Source organism: Spinacia oleracea, chromosome 2, assembly GCF_020520425.1.
Source record: "Spinacia oleracea cultivar Varoflay chromosome 2, BTI_SOV_V1, whole genome shotgun sequence".
Classification (NCBI taxonomy): Eukaryota; Viridiplantae; Streptophyta; class Magnoliopsida; order Caryophyllales; family Amaranthaceae; genus Spinacia; species Spinacia oleracea.
The window spans coordinates 89,450,378-89,472,231 of NC_079488.1; the positions used below are offsets into that span (position 1 = coordinate 89,450,378).

Genomic DNA, 21,854 nt, shown 5'->3' on the forward strand with positions numbered 1-21,854 from the left:
GGCGACAAAAGGATTGCTGTGATAGTCATCGTCCCGAGCCAATTGCCGAGGAGGACGAGTCCTCATTTTCATCGTCCGAGCATGCAAAGAAACAACGTAGATCTTAGATTTGAGCTACATTAGAAACTTTTGTGTAATTTTTTGTTCTTTTTGCTAGTATTGGAACTTTTGGTACTTTCAGAAACTCATGTGTCATTATTTGAACGATTTTTGGAACGATTGATCGAAATTTTGGAATGATTGGAAATTTTATTTTGGAATTTTTTTGTTTGCACTATTCTATTTTGTTGCCTAAGTGTTATGGTTTGGTTGGGTGGTATGCTTTGTGGAGGTTGTTGGAGTTGGATTATAGAGGTTGTTGGAGATCTTGGAGTTGTTTGCAGGTTTACTATTTGGCAGGAAGACTTCAGCCCATTTCCTGGCTGGACACTGGAATCAGAATGGCTTGGTGCATGATACATACTGAACCGCTATCTGAGATAGCGGTTTGGTTTTAAACTAAATCGCCATCTCAGATTGCGGTTTATGTCATTAAACCGTAATCTGAGATAGCGGTTTAGTTTAAAACCAAACCGCTATATCAGATAGCGGTTCAGTGGTGAACCGGAAAAAAACTTTCTCTCTCCCTTGCTGACGTGGACGGTATGATGGGAATTAACATAGAAAGTAACGTATTTTGGGAATTATTGTATCTTTGTGCAATATTGACAGAAATCGCTCATATAAACACATGTTATAAAGCATATAAATACATGTAATACGTAGGTAGTAGGACAAAAAATGTATATTATACGATTAAATTAGTATGTTCAAAATTTATTAATTACACCCTCCGTCCCTTAATACTTGCACCGCTTTCCTTTTCGGGCCGTCCCTTAATACTTGCACCGCTTCTATAAATGGAAATCTTTTACCAATATTATATTATTTCTCACACTTACCTACTACCCCACCTACACCTGTATTCCCTACAAAAAATCATTTAAAAATCAACACCCCTCACTCACCACTCCCCACCCTTTACACATTTCCCACTAACTATATTAAAAAAATACCCCACTATCAACAAACACTCATTAAATTAATAAGTCAATTCAAACTCCGCACCGGTCAAACCGGTGCGAGTATTAAGGGACGGAGGGAGTACTGATTATGTAATAATCGGTGCGTGCAGTGCACACCACTTAATCCACTAGTATGATACTCTTCCTATATTGGAAAGATTTCCTAATAGAGTAATAGTGCATAGACATAAACTTGTGCTTGAGAAATCAAAAGAAAACGAAATCATTTTCCCACGCAATGCCCATTCAAATTAAATTCTCCAACCCACGGCAACGCCCATTACCCACCGGCCACACTTCGTCCGCCGTGAGAAACCATGAACTCCGACGATCTCTCACTGATCGAAATCTCAAGCGTAGAAGATTCTCTTCTTCAACAATTTCCAGTCAACGACTTCACTTTCGCTTTGTCACCTCTCCATCTCCAAATCCCCAAATCTCATACCATTTCTTCTTCTCCTCTCCATCTCTCCTCCACACCCAACAGTTGAGTTTTCGTTCTTAATTACGCCAATTACATTTTTATGTTACAATTAGGTTTATGTTTTAATTATTATATCTTCCATTTGTGTGAATTAATATTGATTATGATTGTGATTTCGGGCTGCCATTGATGTATTATACTTTCTACTTATTTTGATGCTTGATACTATGTACATTGTTTAGAAACTTAGCTCCACTTTAGAAATATGTATGTTTTTGCCTGATTAAAGTGTAATGTTTAGTGTTCTGTGTGTGCCAAGGGAAATAAAGAGTTCCGGTAACATAGCCTTTTAAGGACGACTTCTTAGGTCAATGTGTTTCGTTCAAACTTGGTTTCGAACCACATTTCTTTTTTGTGCATCTAAATTGTTCTGTCCCTTGTATTAATGAGGATGGTTTAGACATCTTTTCAAGGAAATAAAGAACATAGAATTCACTTATCTTGGTGTATATGTAAAAGAGCCTTGTACATTTTAGATTGATCACATTGACCATTTTGGTTTGGGAAATTCTTCATATTTGCGTTTCTCATGCGCGTAGAAAATTGATACAAAGAATATCATATATGAAGTGATTAGATCGGTCACATAAACCATTTCGGTTTTGGAAATTTGTGTTAGTTGTGTATAACATACGCGAGATAGATGATTTAATATTCTCTTGCTGATCTACATCAGTCTAGTTAGACTTAAATTTCATTTTATAGAAAATGATGTATGCTATTGCTGATAGAATGCATAGTATTCATATTATGAAGTATCTTTTGGTAAAGAGTTAATCATTTTATGTTAGTATAATAAGTTTGTCACTATGACGGCTGTGAATGCTTATGAATTGTATGAAAATGAAATCATTAAAATTTGAAAGGGTGTGGGTTGATTTATTGAAGACTGATTTAATATGATGTTGCAAGGAGGAATTGGGTTAGATAGAGAAAAGAGAGAGAGGAAGGCTGCAACATTCTCATTGCCTTGCAGAATACTATGTGTGCTGCATTTGTATAACTGTCAAATGGAATAAGACAAACTCTCATTATTACACTGATTACTAAATAACAGAAACAAAGAGGAATAACAACTCAACATTAATCATCTAAGACAGGAGAAGCAAAAGTATGAAAATGACACTAGTGTCTCTTAATATCCCCTTGAAGCTGAGAGTGAGGAAATTGAACTCCCAACTTGAGTAGTAGATCATTTTGTTGTTGCACAGGTAGTATCCTTAGAGGGAACGTGTTGAGGGATTAGAGTTTCAGATTTTACCATGTCTCGAACGTAGTGACAATCTCTCTCAACATGAGGACGAGATTTGTTGCAATGGCTAAGGCAACTTGTTTATCACATTTCAGTAGCATTGGAGTTGGGTGAGCTATACCCATGTGTCTTTGAGAAGAGTGTGCAACCATGTCACTTCACAAGCAGTCAAGGCTATTTCCCTGTATTCTGCTTCAGTAGAGCTTCTATCAAAAACTGATTGTTTCTTGGCTTTCCAGGATATAAGCGAGTCACCTAAGAGAATACAGTACCCTGCAGTTGACCTTCTAGTTCTAGGACTTTTTAGGTGAGTTTTTGAGGAGGAAGCCAAGAGAATACCATAGATAAATGTGCTAGCCAGACATCTTAGTAGTCTCATAGCTGCTTACATATGAGCAGTGGTAGGACAGTGCATGAATTGGTTTAGCAATTGGACTGAAAAAGAAATATCATGCCTTGTGATTGTGAGATATATGAGTTTGCCTAGAAATTGCTGATAAAGAACGAGATTTGGCAAAAGATCACTTTTATCAAGTGCAAGCTTGATGTGGGTGTCCATTGGCAACTTCAGGGGTTTCACATCAAGCATGCCATAGTCTTTCAGGAGATCAATGGTGTATTTCCTTTGTGAAACAAATATTCCATCAAACTTTTTGTCGATTTCAAGACCTAGAAAGTACCTTAGAGGACCTAGGTCTTTCATCTTGAATTGAGAGGATAACAACTGATTCAATTTCTTGATTTCCATGTCACATGTGCCTATTCCGTAATCTATTCCATATTGTTGGTCACAACCTAGAACTACCACTCAGGCCATATGTCTCTCAATGTCTGCTTTGTCTTGTAAATCCACTTGTCTTTCTTTTGTTTAGGAACAACATAATATTTTATCCAACTAGGTGGGTTGGATGGTCTGGAGTTGTGTCCCATTGTTGTTGTTTGGATGTGTGAAAGGTAGAATCAAGTAAAGGGATAGGATGAGAAGTAAGAATAGGATCAGTTGTATTTTGTGTGGCATTGGTCATGATAGGCTCTATTTCAGTTTCGGGATCAAAGAGATCATCAAAGGAGAAAGGAGATGGATTTTTTGTGTTAGGAAGGGAAATAGGTAAAGGGTGCATGTAGTGTTTTATATGCCGCATTTGAAAGAGGAATATGCTTTCATGAAAGACAACATGTCTAGATACAAAGTGTCATATCTATTAGTTTAGGAGCCTGTATCCTTTATGAGTTGCATGATATCCCACGAACACACAGGGGACTCCTCTAAGTTTAAACTTCTGATGATGCAGGATAGGATTGGTAGCAAAAGCAAGACAACCAAAGACCTTCAAATGCCTATATTCAGGAACTGATTTAAATAACTTTCAAAAGGAGTTTTGTTGTTTAAAAAAGGAGAGGGAAGCCTATTAATAATGTGTACAACAATCATGACACACACCCCAATATTTCAACCAATCCAGCCTGAAATCTCAAAGCCCTTGCATTCTTTAGGATGTGTCTGTGTTTCTTTTCCACTCTTGCATTGTGGTCGGTCAACACAAGAAGTCTAATGTATGATTGCCAGTTTAACGAAGAATTGTTGTCAATATCCATCATGAAATTCTAAAGCATTTTCTGACCTTAGGAACTTTATTTTACTGCTGAAATGCTGAAATGAGTCTGAGCATAGTTGTAGAAAGTTTCCAAGGTTTTCAATGATTCTGATTTCTGTTGTAACAAGTAAATCTATGTGCTTCTTGAGTAGTCATCTACAATTGTGAGAAAATACCTGTAGTTTCCCCTTGTATATTCTCTAAATGGTCCCCAGATATCCATTTGTATGAGTCAAAAGGAGTGGAAGCATGAGATTCGTTGATAGTGTAAGGAAGCTTGGTTTGTTTTGCTAGAGACAGGTCACCCCATGAAATTGAAACACGACCGTTATGTTGTCACAGATATTGGATTTGTGGTTCCGCAAAACTCCGTTACATTACGGTGGGATAATAATCATACCTTTCTCCCCGCGTCATCCATTACGTTACGGTAACTCGCCGCTTTATAATGTTTTTTCCCTGTAACACCGTTTTTTTGTACAAATTGGCCAAATATATTTTAGTAATTAATATGTGTTAACACGATGTTTTGAGTGATTATGTTCACAAAATATGTTACCCACTCATATTGTGATAGGTTTGGTTATATTGTGTTGAAAGTATATTTTTTGAAACTTATAAGTATTAGCAGGCTTAAACAACATGTTAATGTGATTTTTTAGACAAAATTCACACCGCGTTAGCAGCGATCCGTTCTATTTATCCGTTACAAGCAGTTTCCGCGCCGACGCTACCGTTTCCGAGATCGCGACAACATCCGCGACTTTTTTCTTTGGGTCACACACTCTTGACTAGACCTGTCAAAAATCAACCCGACCCGAAAACCGACCCGAATCCGACCCGAAAATACTGGGTCCTGAACAAGATTTTGTGACCCGTAACCCGATTTTATCCGAACCCGAGCAACCCGAAAAGTAATGGGTCAAAACCCGACCGAACCCGTTTTGGACCCGACCGATTGAAAATCGTTGTATTTATAGTAATAAATGCGATTATGAGAAAATTTAAGCATAATAAACACGCTGTTTTTACTATTATTGTGTGTAATATGATTTTAATTTGAATTATACGCCATTTTATGGTTGAATTTGACTAAATATAAACTTGTGTAGGAAAATTTGTTAATTTGTGCCCATATTTTGTATATTTATCACCTAAATTAATGAAAATATAATGCGCGTTTTAAAATCTCTCAACCCGTTGGGTCGACCCGAACCCGAAAGTTCTGGGTCTTGAACAAGCATTTGTAAACCCGAACCCGAAAGTGACCGACCCGATCTAACCCGAACCCGGAAATAATTTTTTACAACTCGACCCGACCGACCCGTTTGACAGGTCTACTCTTGACTGTTATCTGTAATGGACTTTCTCACGCATTCTATTTGTTTGAGTTTTCCTAGGGAAGCATGTCCTAGTCTATGATGCCAAATGGCAAATGGTAAAGCTTTTGAGGTTTTAGATTTACTTTCTGCAGCCAGACAAGTGAAAGAAGTGGAACTAGGTTCAGAGGAGATAGAGATAGAAGAATGGTTTGCAGTTGGTGAAGAAATGGATGCCATGTCTTCAAATGGCACATTGATCAAGTAGTAGAGCCCATTCTTGGCCTTTCCTACTCCCTTGATCATTCTGGTTATAGAGTCCCTGATGAGAAAGTAATTAGAATTGAATTACACTTCACATTTGGTATCCTTAACCAGTTTATTAATTGACAACAAATTATGCCTGAATTTGGCACATAGAGCACATCGGAGAGAGATAAGGAATTGTGAAGATTCACATATCCCACATGAAAAGTGACAGTTGTGGCTCCCATAGGGAGATTGATTTTTGAGATTAGATGGAGTAGGAGTTGCTTTTGAGAGGTTTTGGAGATATGCTGTCATGTGATCAGATGCTCCAGAGTCAAGAATCCGTTCACCCGTTACACTAGTAGCATTACAACATGTAACCATGCCTGAGAAACTCTTATCTATTTGAGAGGTAGGAGGTAAGATTTTCAAAAACTGTCCAAACAGTTGAGTACTTAGAGATGAACTTCCACTAGTCCAAGAGGGTTGAGCTACAACAGCCATTCTAGGTGTGCTGTTGTATTTTGGTTTTGTGGTGTTCCTCTTTGGGTCCATCTTGCTTAGGAAAATTTCTGGAGGTTTGTGTCTCGAGTGCCGCATAGGGTATGCTACCACAGTCCTACATCTACTCTGGGTATGAGTCCCTTCATGCCGCAAGCAGAACACTACATGTTTTAATCACTGTTGCCTGTATTCTTACTATACATTGCAGTCAGATCATGGTCTTGCCTAGGTGAAAGAAAGACTTCTCTTTGACTTTTCTCTTGCTGCAACATCGAGAAAGCTGACTCGATTGTTGGCAGAGGTGTCAACATCATCAGTTGGCTCCTTTGAGGACCAAAACAGTCATCTAGACCATTCAAGATTTGTGACAGTCTATGTTCCTCTTGATACTTTGAAGTTGTTGTATTCAGAAAACTTATAACCTCAGCATTAGATTCAGTCAGTAGGTAACACATTCATTGCATCCAAGTCTTCCCACAAACTTTGCATTTCAGTACAATAAACATTAATAGGAGCATTATTCTGTTTAAGGTTATACAGATCCCTATTAAGCTTGTATTTCCTAGAACTTATCAGACATAGAAAGACGTTTTTCCAACTGCACCCATGTTTCTCTAGTTTTGTTTATGTATAAACAGAGTTTTTAATAGTATCGGGATAAGCTAGCATGAATCCAAGAAATTACCATAGAGTTGCATGTATCCCACTGTTCGGTTTTTTATGCATCTTCAGTGTATGAACTCCTCAGAACTGTTCCTAGTACAAAGCCAATATTTCTCTTGATGTAAAGGGCTATCTCCATAGACCTTCTCCAAGATCTATAATCCGCAGCTCAAGTCAACTTATCAACTGTAATGGAATAAGATCCATCAGAAGGGTGCAAATACAGTGGGCTTGCTGTATTAGCTGCCATGTTTGCAATAACTTTCTGAATGTAAGGATATGAGTTTGAGGGTTTAAAAAATATCTGGAAACAGGATTGAAAGATGATATCTTTACTGATTCAAAGAAGTTTATAGATATCTTTCTAGATATCAACAAATTTGTTGTTTTGTGTGTGTGTGTTAGAAATGCTGTTTGTGTTTTTGAGTAAAAATGTGTAATCAACCTCGATGTTGCAACGGTGGCTCTGATACCATGAAGACTGATATAATATGATGTTGCAAGGAGGGATTAGGTTAGGCAGAGAAAAGAGAGAGAGGAAGATTGCAGCATTCTCATTACCTTGCACAATACTATGTGTGATGCATTTATACAACTGTCACATGGAATAGACAAACTCTCATTATTACACTGATTACTAAATAACGGAAGGAAATAAAGAGGAGTAACAGCTCAGCATTAATCATCTAGGACAGCAGAAGCAGCAGTATGAAAAAGACAGTAGTGTCCCTTAATATTTATATATTCGCCTCATTGTATCTTAATTGCAGGAGCTATTAGTAACACAGGAATTCAGGTACATGGGAGCGTTTCAACTTACAGCAGGACAGAAAATTTCAGTAACAATGACAGCAAGTTAGGAGTGCCTAATCTTAGTGTTGAAACACAAAAAATGAAGAGGAGCAAAAAGGTTGGGGGATACAATTTGAGGAAAAGCTTGGCTTGGGACAGGGCTTTTTTCACCGAAGAAGGTAATCTTTGGATTTGCCTTGAAGGTTGTTTGTTTTTAGTACCTTTAGAAGAGAGTAATGTTGGGCAATTGAATTGATCTGGCTTTCTTTCAGGTGTCCTTGATGATACAGAGCTATCTTTGATTGGCGGAACCATAGGTGACAGAGATGGTCTTTCTGTCATAGATGAACAAGGAAGAGACTCATTGCCTGTGAACTCTGGTTCAGCTAATCTAGAAACTATTGAAGAAAATCTGTTCAAAGAATTGCCATCTGGTTACCCCAATAAAAGAAATGCTACCTGTAAGTCAAGTATGAAACGGGATTCCATAAGTGGCGGTTGTCTAGCTCCAGTCTCCAAAGTCAGTCTCTAATCTTCCATTCTTCCGCATTATTTTTTATCTACTTATGCTAGATTGCATCCTAACGCAGTTTTTTTTATTTTTTATTGTGTTATCTACAGTCCGCACGAAAGGTTCCCCCTTCTGCCCACGGTCTTAAGAAGGCTGTATGTAAAGGAGAAGTTTGTTCTTCTCCAGTGGCTTCTGTTTCATATCCTTGTTTTGTTATGAGAGCCAATGTTTGTATTATTTCGTATGTTACACTGGTTACAGGTGTGAGGATAGTAGTCCTTAACTAATTTATTACTCAGAAGAGGCTTTCAATAACAGGAACTAAACAAATTTCAACAAGAAACTCAAAAATCCCTAAAGTTCCGGTTTCAAATAAGAACCCCTCTGTGCCTTCTGTTACAACTATGCATGGTGCAAGTGCAGCTAGTGGACAGAGATTTAAGGGTACTGGGATTCCTCAACCAGGTTTATTAACTTTCACTCTGCACATTTAGTTTTGTCATAGTACTTGTTTTTGAATTCTATCTCTACATCTGCGTGAAGGACTGAATTTTTCAGTTTTGTTTAAGCTACAACAGGCCACCGTTTTCGTTTTGTTCATTTTGATAATTTATACTTCAAATTCTACAAAATTTTAACAGTCTCTCTTCTCATTCGTCAGCACGAAAAAGCCTAAGCTCAAAATTATCATCAAAAACCAATCATGCTTCCGATGCTGCAAAACCAAGGGTTGAGTCAGTACCTAAATCTAACAAGTCTTCTACTGATTTGGGAAACGTGGTGAGAATCTGATGTGTAATAGTTTTGTACAGATAACTTTTTGGGTAGTACTGATATTCATAAATTATCAGATTGACAATTAATAATTGAGCACATTTCTTCTTAATAGGCTAACTCAGCTTTGCAGAGGCATTCACTGATGAGCCACAGAGATCTAAACACCACCAAAGGGAGCAAATTTTCAGAAAACAGTTCAAGTCAGGGTCGTTTGAGTGATGGGGCAGATGTCATGTCCATTAATGAGACACGCAGCACTAAAGCCTTATCCCATGTTCACTTTGATAATGCTGGTCTTAACAGGAATATTGTTCAAGGTCAAGGATTAAAACTATCAGGTTTACGGATGCCGTCACCATCCTTTAGATTCTTTAGTGAGGTATGAGAAAGGTTCCTAGAATGCATTTTCTGTTTAAGGTAGACTTTTACAAAAAAAAAAAAAAAAAAAAGTGCTCCCGAATCTTCATGCAACTGACTTTGCAATAAATCCAATGCAGACCAAGACACCTGTTTCAAATACTGTATCACAGGTTACTTGTATGCAACCTGACCTCCTCAAGCCTAGTATCTCAACTTCAAGGAATTCTGAAGTTGCAGATCATAACCAGGATTTAAAGCCTATACAACTATTACATGGGGCCCTAAATGTCGATGTAAAGGGACACAAAGGGTTGTGCTCACAGAAGACAGAGGAATGCTCAACCTCATCAAGTGTTACCCCTAAAGTACATTCGAACAAGATACAAGAAAAATGCAATCAGCAGGCATTTGAAGTCCGAGTTCCAGTAGAAGACATGAATCCTGAAGCAACAAAGAACACAAAATTTAGACATGATAATCTTGATAGATTTGAAAATCAATCTCAAGATCAGGTCCCAGTTTCTTTGAAGGTTGAAGAAAAGGATTGTAAGGATAACAAATTAATATGCTCTGATGTAGAACTTGAGGAACCTAGCTACAAAGCCAGTATTCTCTTCCCAGAATACATAACTGCTAAACGAAGTATGTTGGATGAATCCTGTGAGTCAAATGCAGAAGTTCAATCAGAACATTTTGAAGAGGTGGAATATAACTTAACAGTCATGAATAATGATGCTATACTTGAACTACAAACTAAATCAAGTAGCCCTCGCAACAATTTGATGTTGGCCCCTGATTGCATCCCATCAAGCAGCATTATTGACAATAATAGAACTTCTGGTGAAAGCAATAGCTGTGGTGTAGAACTTGAGGAACCTAGCTACACAGCCAGTATTCTCTTCCCAGAATACATAACTGCTAATCGAAGTATGTTGGATGAATCCTGTGAGTCAAATGCAGAAGTTCAATCAGAACATTTTGAAGAGGTGGAATATAACTTAACAGTCATGGATAATGATGCTATACTTGAGTTACAAACTAAATCAAGTAGCCCTCGCAACAATTTGATGTTTGCCCCTGATTGCATCCCATCAAGCAGCATTATTGACGATAATAGAACTTCTGGTGAAAGCAATAGCTGTGGTGTAGATCAGAACAACAGTCAAAGAAGCATGAAGGAGCAGGTTGATGAAATAAATTTTGTTGCCAACGGAAAGTCTTTAAGAAAATGTGATGTGGATGACTCTGCTGTTCCAGTTTGCACAAATGGTGTCATGGCTGGTCAGGATACAATTTACAGTGATGGGGTAACAGGAAGCTGCAGTGCAAATTGCAGTGTAGCAGGTGGGTCAAAATACAAGCTTACAGACTGTGAACAAGATGAAGTAATATTTGATAAAATGTTGTCAACCATGAAGCTCAGTGAAAGTTCAGAAGTTCAAGACAAAGCTATTGAGGATGGTGATATGCAGCAAAGAAACTCCACAAACTCCATTCATGATACCAAAGACAGTTTTTCTGTTAACTTGGACGTGTTGAAGATGTCTAGTCATTGTGCTTCATCTTTACCAGAATTGTTGAATGGAGTTCCTGTTGATCATTTGTACAATTCGAATCTAGGTGAAGGACAATCCCAGTTCGTCAGACATAAAATATCTGGTAACTGTGCTTCTGTTCTTGGTGCTTCAACAGCCTATAATCAATGCACAGAAATTACTAAAAACACAAGCTCTGTAGCTGACAAGCAGCAGGTCTCGAATAATATATTGCTTGTCAAGGAAATGATGCTCCAGAGTAATGAGGCAGATTCGCATTACAGTATATTGCCACTGGACAGTTCTTTCACAATAAGTCATGTGAACAACAGCACGGAGGAAGTTAAGGAACAAATTGATTTGCATAGCTGTCTCTCCAATGATGGCGATGATTCTACTCTTCAAACTACTCATCGAGGATTTCAAACATCTGTGATGAGAAGCAAGGATCAGGTTGCAATTTCTGTAACCATTCCTGTTCCAGAAGAATCTTTATGTCCGGTTAATAAACATGAAATATCACCTAAAGCTGTTTTGATGAGAGAAACTCTTGAAGAGTGCATTGAACCTGGAGAACCTGGGTGCCATCTCTCACCAAGAGAAGCTAGGATGAAAGTTTCCCAATATGTTGATAGTTTGATTGATGAAAGTGCATACAATAATATAGATGCCGAGGATGCAGAGTAAGTATCATAGAGTTTTTGACGCCTTGTACATTTTTATTTCCAGAACCACAACTGACTGGTCCAATGTTCAGGAGGACAGATGATAAAAAAATGACGAGACCACCACCAAATGTTGTTCCATTCTCAGATGAGTGGCTTGCTGCTATTGAATCTGCTGGAGAGGTAAACCATTCTTTTGTAAATTTAGACCTGGAAATAAGTTATATCAGGCATGGGAGATTTGTCAGTCATGGCGACCGCCGACCAGTGATACGGTTACACATTCGTCTTCCACGATTTACGTATTCATTGCAGTTTTTTCGAAAAATTTCATTTAGCTGTCACAGTTTCTGTAACATGTATTTATAGCTAGTAGTTTTAATCAATAACTATCTTGTCATTTCGAGATTCCAGATAGGGAATCTTCCACGTATAAAATACACCAAAGTACCCGTGTGGTTTAATTTAGTATCATGGTTAACTTTTCGGTTAAACCTTCTTTATATATATGTATTTGTTTTGAACCCTTTTTCCTTCTTCTTCCTACTTTTTTTACATTGCTCTTTCTCGTGCTGGTACATGTTTGGGGGTTTAAAAATATTTATGTTTTTGCTCTCTTTTTCTTTGTTGACAATTTTGGAAACCCAACGTAGATCGGGGTATTCAGGCTGTTTGGAACAAAATGTGGCTTGTCCCAAAACTATATTTTTTGCGGGTTGATCAGTTCAAACACGACAAGTTTTAACTTTTTCTGTAAATTCCTATAAATTTGTAAATAGCAGGATTGTTAGAAAATATTTAACATACCAGGAGTACAACATAGGCTTCCCCAGGTCCTTTATATGCTCTGGAGTTCAGTTGTATTTCTAAACAGAAAGTATATTATATGTGAAACAACAACGAGAAGGTCCTTGTTTTCTACTTTTCTGTTTGTCTCTGCAAGGGGACACTTGATCCATCTTCAACTCTCTCTCAAATTTTTTCCATGTTATCCTGAATCATATGCTGCTTCATTGTGGCAGGAAATTTTGACGTTGAAGACTGGTGCTGTAAAACATTCACCTCCAGACAAGTCAGTACATGAACCTAGTCCATGGTCTCCGGTATGAGTCTCCTGATTGATGCCTCTTTATTTACCATGCAAATATATGACGTTTGGTGTTTTTTTATTACATCATGCCACTATCATGGTATGTCAAGTCATTGGCAATATAATGAGTAGGTGTCCGACATGGTGCTTGGCCTCATCTGCGTTCTAATTTCTCAGTGTACTACTCTACCAATGCTTGCATAACGTTTCTATTCTTTACTACTTGGTTCATTTTCATCCTGTAGCAGATTGATCAAAGAATTGAAAACAGATGTAGCTATCTCACCCTAATGAAACTGTACCTTAAAAGCATGCATTGGTAGAGTGTTTTCAATCATATTACTCTTAAACTGTACCTTAATGAGTTGAAATCATTAAGGGAGTGTTTGGTTTGGTGTAAAACGTCTTCCTGGAAATTGATTTTCCCATTTTCAATCATATTCCGTTGTTTGTTATGGCAGGGGTTGTAAAACAATTTTCCAATAATTATCTCAAAGTTCATTTCCATTTGAAAGGAAGGGAAATTACTCTTCCACTCTTCCACTTTTCCTTCTTACCTCTCTCTTCTCTCCTCTCTTCCCATCAATTCTCATCTATCTACTTCTTTTTCCCCTTTTCTATTAACTTTTTGTAAGTAACCAAACAAAGGAAAACAATTTTGAAAATGTTTCCCATGGGAAATCATTTTTACTAAAATGTTTTCCGCCAAACCAAACCGAGCCTGCTTTGCTGCCTTTGCATCTATATTTCCGCTTATGTAACATCCTGCCACCCTGGCACAAAATTTGAGAAGCTACCGCACTTCGTCTGGGATCATTTCTCATGATTGGCAGCTCAATAATTGGCAAAATGGCTACCAAAGGACTAGTGAGTTACGTATAGAATAAAATAATTTCACTTCTAACATCTTGTGTATAAGTAAGCTTAACACCTTGAGGCTTGAGCATTTTATAAGAAATACTTCGACTGACACCCTTTTAACCGCATCAAAGAAAATTTGATGGATGGAGTCACCTAGGGCCAACCACTGAACCCCTTCAACTTGAAGCATATTCCTCCACTTTGAGTCATTCCCACAATCCGTCAACACAATCCCTCTTTAAACAGTAATTGTATTTGACCAAAGTTGGACTAAAGCTGAAATCTTGCCTAATCTATTCTCTCTACGATTCCTGAAAATTGTTCTCTATGCAAAGTATATCAAAACACTTTTGTCAAACTTCAGTTTCTCTAATTTGTGGTGTCCTTTCTATGCTTATTCCACTGAGAAGACACACCTTTTCAAACCGAGAGTTGTCTCCAATGTCATTTAGTAACCTGAATGGTCTACCCCTACCCATACAGATAAAAGATAAAACTGTCTGATATCGATGAACTGAAATAATCCATCTCCACGTCAGAAACTTGGGTCCATTGAAAATTTACTCAGTTCCCTGTCTATTTGATTTGAAATTCTATCATCTTTATTACCTTTTTTTATACCAAGAAGAGTAAAAATCCCAACTCTTGATCCTGATAAGGCCAATTGTGTCCACAGTTACCCAAAAGTCTTTTAGTTGTACAAGGTGTCAGGAGCTTCATTGATCCTATCTTCATGATACAATAAGGAGTTGAAATCTCCAGCCGAACCTGATGTACCATAGTAGCTATTTTCTTCAGCTCCTCCCATAAGCCTTTCCTGTCTTTAATTATAATGAAAATCATAGATGGCAGTATACTACATAGAGGACTTCCCCAATTCGTGATCTGCCAAATATTTTCTTAAGTTTTTAATTTTTATGTTGCTTCACTCTAATTTCTAGAATTGCAATAGCATATACTTCGTACATGATGAATAGCTAGGAAAATGCTTCAGTTTCTTCTTTTTTTGTCTTTTTTTTTTTTTTTTTAAGTTCTTCAAACCATTAATATCCATGCATACCTTCAACCGCTAAATGTTACATTTAGAAATACTAGTAACCTCATTACCAAAATGGTAATTGAATTTTAGAACCAATATCTGGCCATTAAGATCTTCTAACAGGAATGTAGGATAGGCTTAAGAAGTGGTTTGGTAACATCCATCTTAATCAAAATTCTAGAGAAATAAAACTTGAAGTGAAAGTGTATGTATCAGCGTACAAAGGTTCTCCTAGGAGGCTTCCATTTCTACTGAATGAGTTGGTGCTCCAATTGACAGTACAACCAGAGGGGAATAGCTCGCTTAATTATATTCAGTGGAAGTAGAAGTTCAAGGTCCAAGAATTAGCAATAGCCAGTTTCCTATAGAAAGCACGTGATCCAGCATATAAGATTTCATCCTGCTAGCCTCGGGTGATAAATGTGTTACAAAGTAGCCTTAATCTTACAAATACAATTGTGCATTCAGCAATATATCTGTTTATGGCAACAATGTTGGAGCTTACCCACAATGTAAAGAGTCATGGTTGAAGACCATTTCTAGAGATTTTGATCCCTGGAATTTTGTCCTTGTCAGGATTAGTATTTTTAGTAATTTCTGCCCATTTCCAGTTTATCCTTTATTTCTTTCAAGATTGACCTGTACATACCTCATAAGACTCTGAATAACTCGAAACCTCCTTGCTGCATGGGTTAAATTGCGGAGAATAGAATTTAAGAACACTTATCTCCTTCCATGGGATTAACCAATTGAATCTTCCACCTCCTTAAGCTCTTTTGCAACTTATTGTCACTATTAACCATTTGACGATTATGAACAAAATCAAGAGAAGTCATGCTTGGATACTTCAACAGTTCAACTCGAAAAAGCCACAATGGCTGTTTTAAGAAAGGCTTAAACATTTTTAGAATCTACTCTTTTTATATTTCCTCTTCTTCTTACAGGTTGATTATACCTTAGTGGTGCATCCTTTAGACTAAAGATGATTGATTTTATTTTACAAGGACCTTTGAAACTATTCTTACACTTTTTTTGTGTTGATTTTAGGTGAAACGGACGATTGGACCTTTCGACTGCACTAAGTACACAAACACTCAACCTGATAACATCAATTAGGATTTGTTTGTGGGCTTAAATCTTTGTTGTTAATTCGCCCTCTTTGAAAACTAAGAATGTACAATGTGCTAAGTACTTTTCTACTCCACGTTTAAAATAGTTGACTTTCTTTGACACTACATTCCCTCACAATATTTAGTCGATTCCAGTGTCTCCGGATTATTGGATTACATATTTATCTCTCAAAAATTACGCCCTTTTCCTTTTTGTATGTCTTACAAACATAACCTTTATTTCATTCTATCTCGATACATTTTTTCTTTTTCTAAATGCGAAAGTTATACGGAAGTTAGACAAGTCTTCTCCTAAGACCGCAACCTAACTTATCTAAATAAACAAAGTAATAAAACTTGTTGTCTATGACTCTACGTAAGGGTCAATATTTTGATGTGTCCTGAACTTAATGACCTAAGTATGTAACATAATCCGCCGCTCGATTGGCTTTCCGATACACATGACGAGAATCAACTTTTTCAAAGTGAGATAACAACTTGATATCATCCATTAGCAAATGAATCTTTCAGGGACAATTTGATTTATCCTGCAAAAGATTAATAATTAATAAGTTATCACCTTCAATGAAAATATGACGAATATTATGCTCCATAGTTAGCAACAGGCTGTTGGGGATAGCAATTTCTTATGCAAGAAACGAAGACAATTTGCCAAGATTGTAAGTACGACTAATGATATTGTTACCCAGATTATCTCTAATTACAACACCGGATGATCCTGAGTTGTTGCGAACAAAACCGTCAAAATTAATTTTAACAGAACTAGGGGTCGGGGGTGATCATGCAACACGGGTAGTTTTAGGATCATGAGGAGTATAAGTACTAGGAGTACAATTATCCAACGAATCAAAACAAGTACGAATTTCCCATTCCTTAAACAATTTTAAAGCACGAGTATAAGTAGTCGTAGAAGAAACAAGAGTTTGTCTAAAAATAAGGTTATTACGGGTCTTCCAAATACTCCTAAGTGAATTAATAATCATTTTAGCAGGAAGGTTAAAATTAATTACAACGAAGGTTGCTAAAAGAGCAAGAATAGTAGTCATGAACACGATTTCCCACCCATCGGACAACTGTATTAGCATCCCAATATTTTTTAGTGATTGGACACTGCAAAAATAAATGATCTTGTGATTCCACTTGATTAACACATAGGGGACAAACATTAGGAATGTCAATATTACGGTAAGCCAAATTGAGTGTGGTAGGAAGTCCTTTATGAAGTAATTGCCACACAAATATTTTGAGTTTTGGAGCAATGTCTAGCTTCCCAATTCAAGAGAATTCCCATTTAGAAGTAGAAGAAAAATGATGTGCAAGTCAAGTCGCAGATTTAAAAGTAAATTCCCCATTATTTGAAAAACCTTAACAAGGTTCATCTGGTAAGTCATTCATAGGTAAAGGGATAAGTCTATAGCTTAAAACGTAGAAGTCTCAATTTGCTAAAAAAAAAATATAATTCTAGTTTTTTATTTAATTAGTGAATAAATACGAAATAGTTTTGGTAATTAAGTGTTGAATTGAAATAATTATTCCGGAAATAAATTAATTAGACTTTTTCATTTTAATTCCGCACCATGGTGGAGACTTCTATTGTTTAAGCTTCTACTATGGCAAAAGTTTAAAATGAAGAAGTCTCTGCCATAGGAGAAGCTCAAAACGAAAAAGTCAAACTAATTTTTTTACATAGAATTTTATTTACTTTTATTCGATTGAATTTGTAATTGATATTAGTTATTTATTTTGATTAATTTATTAATTATTTTAATATATTTATTTGATTAATTTATTAATATATTTTACACTAATTAAATAAAAATATTCTATTACATTTTTTGCATGAAGACTTCTATGTTTGAAGCTCCTACCACGGTAGAGACTTCTTTGTTTTAAGCTTCCACCATGGTATAAGCTCAAACAACAGAAGTCTCCACCATGGTGCGAGCTTAAAACGAAAATGCCTACCTAATATTTTCCGGAATAGTTGTTTCAAGTTCAACAATAATTAAAATTGAATTAATATGGAGACTTTTTCATTTTGAGCTTCCACCATGGTGGAGACTTTGCAGTTTGAGCTCCTACTATTGTACGAGCTTAAACTGCAGAAGTCTCTACCATGGTGGAAGCTCAAACTGAAGAAGCCTCTGTAAGTTTTACCGGACAAAAAAAATTACCTCTTAGGATGACGTGGATGTTCCCCCGAATGACTCGTACATGTAAGAATTTCGACGTATTTTTTCGCCGGAGATTTGCGTCGCCGGAAATTTCCCTCGTCGGAGTGGTGGATGCCCGGAATTTGGGTCGTCGAAGGTATGGCCGGAGTGGTGGCCGTCGGAATGTTGGAGGGTTGAAGGTGGGTGGTAAGATTGAAGGTAAGATGGTGAGTAAAAGTAAGGTGAGAGGTAAAACGCGAAGGGGTAAATATAGGAAGGGGTAGTTGTGACATTTAATAGGGCGGATGAGTATTAATGGGGCGGGGTTTAACGCTCCACCAAATTAATTAGGAAAAATCGACACTGATAGTCCCAAGTATGGTCACTTCTCTTTAAAAGGTCCCCACTTTTGATTATCCTAAAGTGGTCTCAACTTTGAGGTTTGTTTTCCCAGAATGGTCCTTTAACTTAATTAAACTGTTAATTAATTAAGTTGATTTAAGCATATCATACTATTACTCTAACTTCATTTAACCAATAAAAATATGATTATTGCATGAGACATATGAGTCTTAATTAAGTTATATAACACTTAATTTAACTAAGGGATTGGACCATTTTTTAAAAGGACTCTCTATAGTTGAGACCACTCAAAGATAATCAAAAGTTGAGACATTTTAATGTGAATCGGCCATAATTGAGAGCGATAATATCAATTTTTCCTTCTCTTTATTAAGTATACTTTTAGCCTAGGAACTACGTTTCTAAGCCATTTGCTGACATGCGTGCATATCTACAAATATAGGAGTGATTCTTTTTACGGAAATTTCATGAAATACCCCCGAGTTTTGCCATAATTCACAAAACGCCCATCAAGTTTCAATAATTCATAAAATACCCCCACGAATGACTTAATACCCCAAGTACCCTTCCATGACGTCATCATCCTCATAATCAACCAATTACGATCTAATTACCTACATAATCCCTAATTAACCCTCCTAATCCCTAATTACCCACCTAATTCCCCATTAACCCACCCATTAACCCATTAACCCACCCATTTCTTTTTCTTTTCTCTCTCCCTTTCCTACTTCACTGCTTTCACCATCTTCACTATCATCATCTTCATCCTCCTCACTAAATTCAAATTTCAATTTCTAATTGGGAAACAAATTAGGCTAGGGATTTTCGCGCAAATTAGAGCAGTGAAAACGTAACCTTTTTAACACCCCGACAATTCCCTCTTTTCTAAAATAACCTTTTTATATAAAACGTAGAGAATTATCAAGGCATTATCGCCCGTGTGAAAACGTATCGGCTTATTCAGAATTTTGCAGCGGAAAACATAATAACTAACTTTAATAATTTAAATAAGTCAACTACGGAATAAAATCCAAAACCAACCGACAAAACAAAGTCAACGTAATTAATTAAAACAAAGTTCGAGTCTCTTTAAAACAGGCCAAACAAATTCAACATCAAACTTAAAACAAAACAATTTAATAACTACACAGCTCTTCAATCCCGAACCCCATGATGCATCACCTTCAAACCTGTAATGGACGATGCTTATTGATCCCTAGAGACTGCTCACCAAGATTGGGTCATCACAGGATCAATAAGGCATAGCCATGATCAACATGCACAAACAAAGCACGTAATCAGCAAAACTGAGTACTACATACTAAAACAATAATAATCCTAACATGATACTATTAACGAACAACCCTAACATGATACTAATGAACATAAACAAGGGCAGACAAAACATGATAATTTGACGACCATACTTAACTAGACTAGGCTAGACTGGACTTTAATAACAATAATATTATTTTAGTTGAAATAGACAATGGACCGAGTTTTCTAGCTAGAGGCTTCACTAAGGAAGACGAGGTACGGGCGCGACTCCGTAACCTCAGTGACCTGCGATATCGAGGAACGTTTGAATAAAAATAGGACACGGTGATCAATCCGGTCCGAATTAAAGGCCATGGGCTACCACCATGAACCCCAACTCCTGTTTGTCCGTCACTTTAGACGTGCACAGTCTAAAGCTATTGCTACTCAGTTTCACTTTACATGATTTACAAATTGACACCCTGTTATGACTCAACAATCACATAAGGCATACAATCCACATTTATTTACAACTGTTTTTATCTTGGAATTAAGTAAGTGATCACAAAGGCATCAAACAAGACTCATTCCAATTAACTCCAATCCTTCCTTTAATACTGATCAACCCTGTATATGGGTATAAGGTTTCAACTTACTAAATGAGGTCCTCGGCCCTCATAAAGTAGTGAAAAGCTAAAAGGGAACAACAATCCACTGATCTGAATTATATACAAAGTAATCTAGTGTTCCCAATCAAACATGTTTGTATCAATCATCCATACTAACATGCTATAATCCTCAAAATGCAATATAGGTTCAGTATGTCTAACCAACAGTATTAAACATGCAATATTCAACCTGACTAAATTCATCAACGATATCAACATAACCAAGTTCATCAACAATTCAACATGGTTTCAACAATTAGCACACATTCCAAGCACACAGGTATGTACGTACCTTGTGTAAACAAACTGCGAGACCACTTTAATAATTCAAAAGTCGCCTACGGAGAATTCTCCACCTAACAACAACCAATATAAACTCATATCAATTCACATTGAATTTTCAGCAACATTAGGGAGTTTCAAACCCTTCCTAAACATAATTAGAACATTCCCCAATGTCAATACTTAGCTACTAAACCTCCTAGCATAGTGATTACTACACTAATGATCACCAATTATCATAAACTTCAATAAACATGCCCTTTACAAATTTCCAGCAATATAAGGTGATTTAAAACTACTCCAAAATATATTCAACATGTCTAAAATCATAAAAATAATAATTTAATAACTTATAATCATCCTACCATGAACTTAAAATATTAAAACCTTAAAATTAATTCAAATTCTCGTTTCAAACCAATTATATAATCTGAAAATTAAATTATTAATTAAACAAATATTAAAATCTGAAATTCGTAACTAAATCATAAAAATCATAAACTTATTCAACCAAAACATGAATTAAAGTGATAAAGTATAATTAAAACATTAATTAGCTTTAAGGTTTAAGGATTAACCAAAGAGGGAGATAAGGAGCTGGCCGGCGGCGGACTGCACGACAGCATGAACAGGTGGTCGCGGAGGCAGCGCGACGGCGGCGCAGGTGGTCGAGAGAAGCCTGGGCGGCGCGTGCTAGTGGTGGTGCGTGCGAGAGGAGCAAGCAAAGAGAAACGAAAAAGAAGAAGAAGCCGACGGCCAGTGCAGTGGCGCTGCAGCAGGAGGGCGGCACAACACAACAAGGATGGTGGTGGTAGGAGAAGCGACGGTGGAGCTGGTTTGAAGGTCGCGGCTGGGCCGCGGCGGCTGTCGTTGGTTCAAGCAAACAGAAGCGGCGAGTTGAGGAAGTGAGAAAATGAACACAAGAAACAAAAGGGAGGAGAACGACGAGAGGGGAGAGGAGGAAGTATTACCGGCGGCGAGAACACGGCGGTGCTCCGGCGGCTGGGAAGCAACAATGACGGCAGTGACGTGAAGAGAAGCAAGATCTTGAGGCTTTGAGAGTTCACGTGAGTTTTGCAAGGGTTTTGGTTTTGAGTTTTGTTTTTTTTTTTTACGTGAAGTAGGAAAAAGGGAAAGATTGAGTTTTGGGTTTTATTGTTTGGGCTTTTCCAAGTGGCTTAGAATTAAGATTTAGCTTTTATGATTCGAATCCAAAACTGAATAGGGATCATTTTCTA

The 21,854-nt window shown here is 37.1% G+C and overlaps 1 protein-coding gene and 1 long non-coding RNA gene across 3 annotated transcripts in view; one reads left to right on the forward strand and one right to left on the reverse strand.

Moving 5' to 3' along the window:
- The window catches only part of LOC130467995 (uncharacterized), a 71,007-nt gene extending 49,153 nt beyond the window's left edge, over nt 1-21,854 (reverse strand). The window contains exons 1-3 of the long non-coding RNA XR_008928211.1: nt 21,588-21,854; nt 21,195-21,480; nt 20,627-20,690 (exon numbers count right to left, since the gene is read on the reverse strand). This is a non-coding gene — a long non-coding RNA (uncharacterized lncRNA). The remainder of the gene's footprint in view (nt 1-20,626; nt 20,691-21,194; nt 21,481-21,587) is intronic.
- LOC110790243 (uncharacterized) lies at nt 1,255-16,048 on the forward strand. Of its 2 annotated transcripts, none has more exons than XM_056837260.1 (11): nt 1,255-1,550; nt 7,901-8,101; nt 8,195-8,442; nt 8,544-8,631; nt 8,728-8,898; nt 9,095-9,213; nt 9,323-9,589; nt 9,708-11,788; nt 11,863-11,953; nt 12,793-12,873; nt 15,808-16,048. In XM_056837260.1, the coding sequence occupies exons 1-11, from the start codon at nt 1,382-1,384 to the stop codon at nt 15,874-15,876; spliced, it is 3,585 nt and encodes a 1,194-aa protein (XP_056693238.1). In that variant the 5' UTR covers nt 1,255-1,381; the 3' UTR covers nt 15,877-16,048. The 2 variants fall into 2 exon arrangements, with proteins under 2 accessions (XP_056693238.1, XP_056693240.1); XM_056837262.1 differs by lacking the exon at nt 1,255-1,550 and adding an exon at nt 1,557-4,825.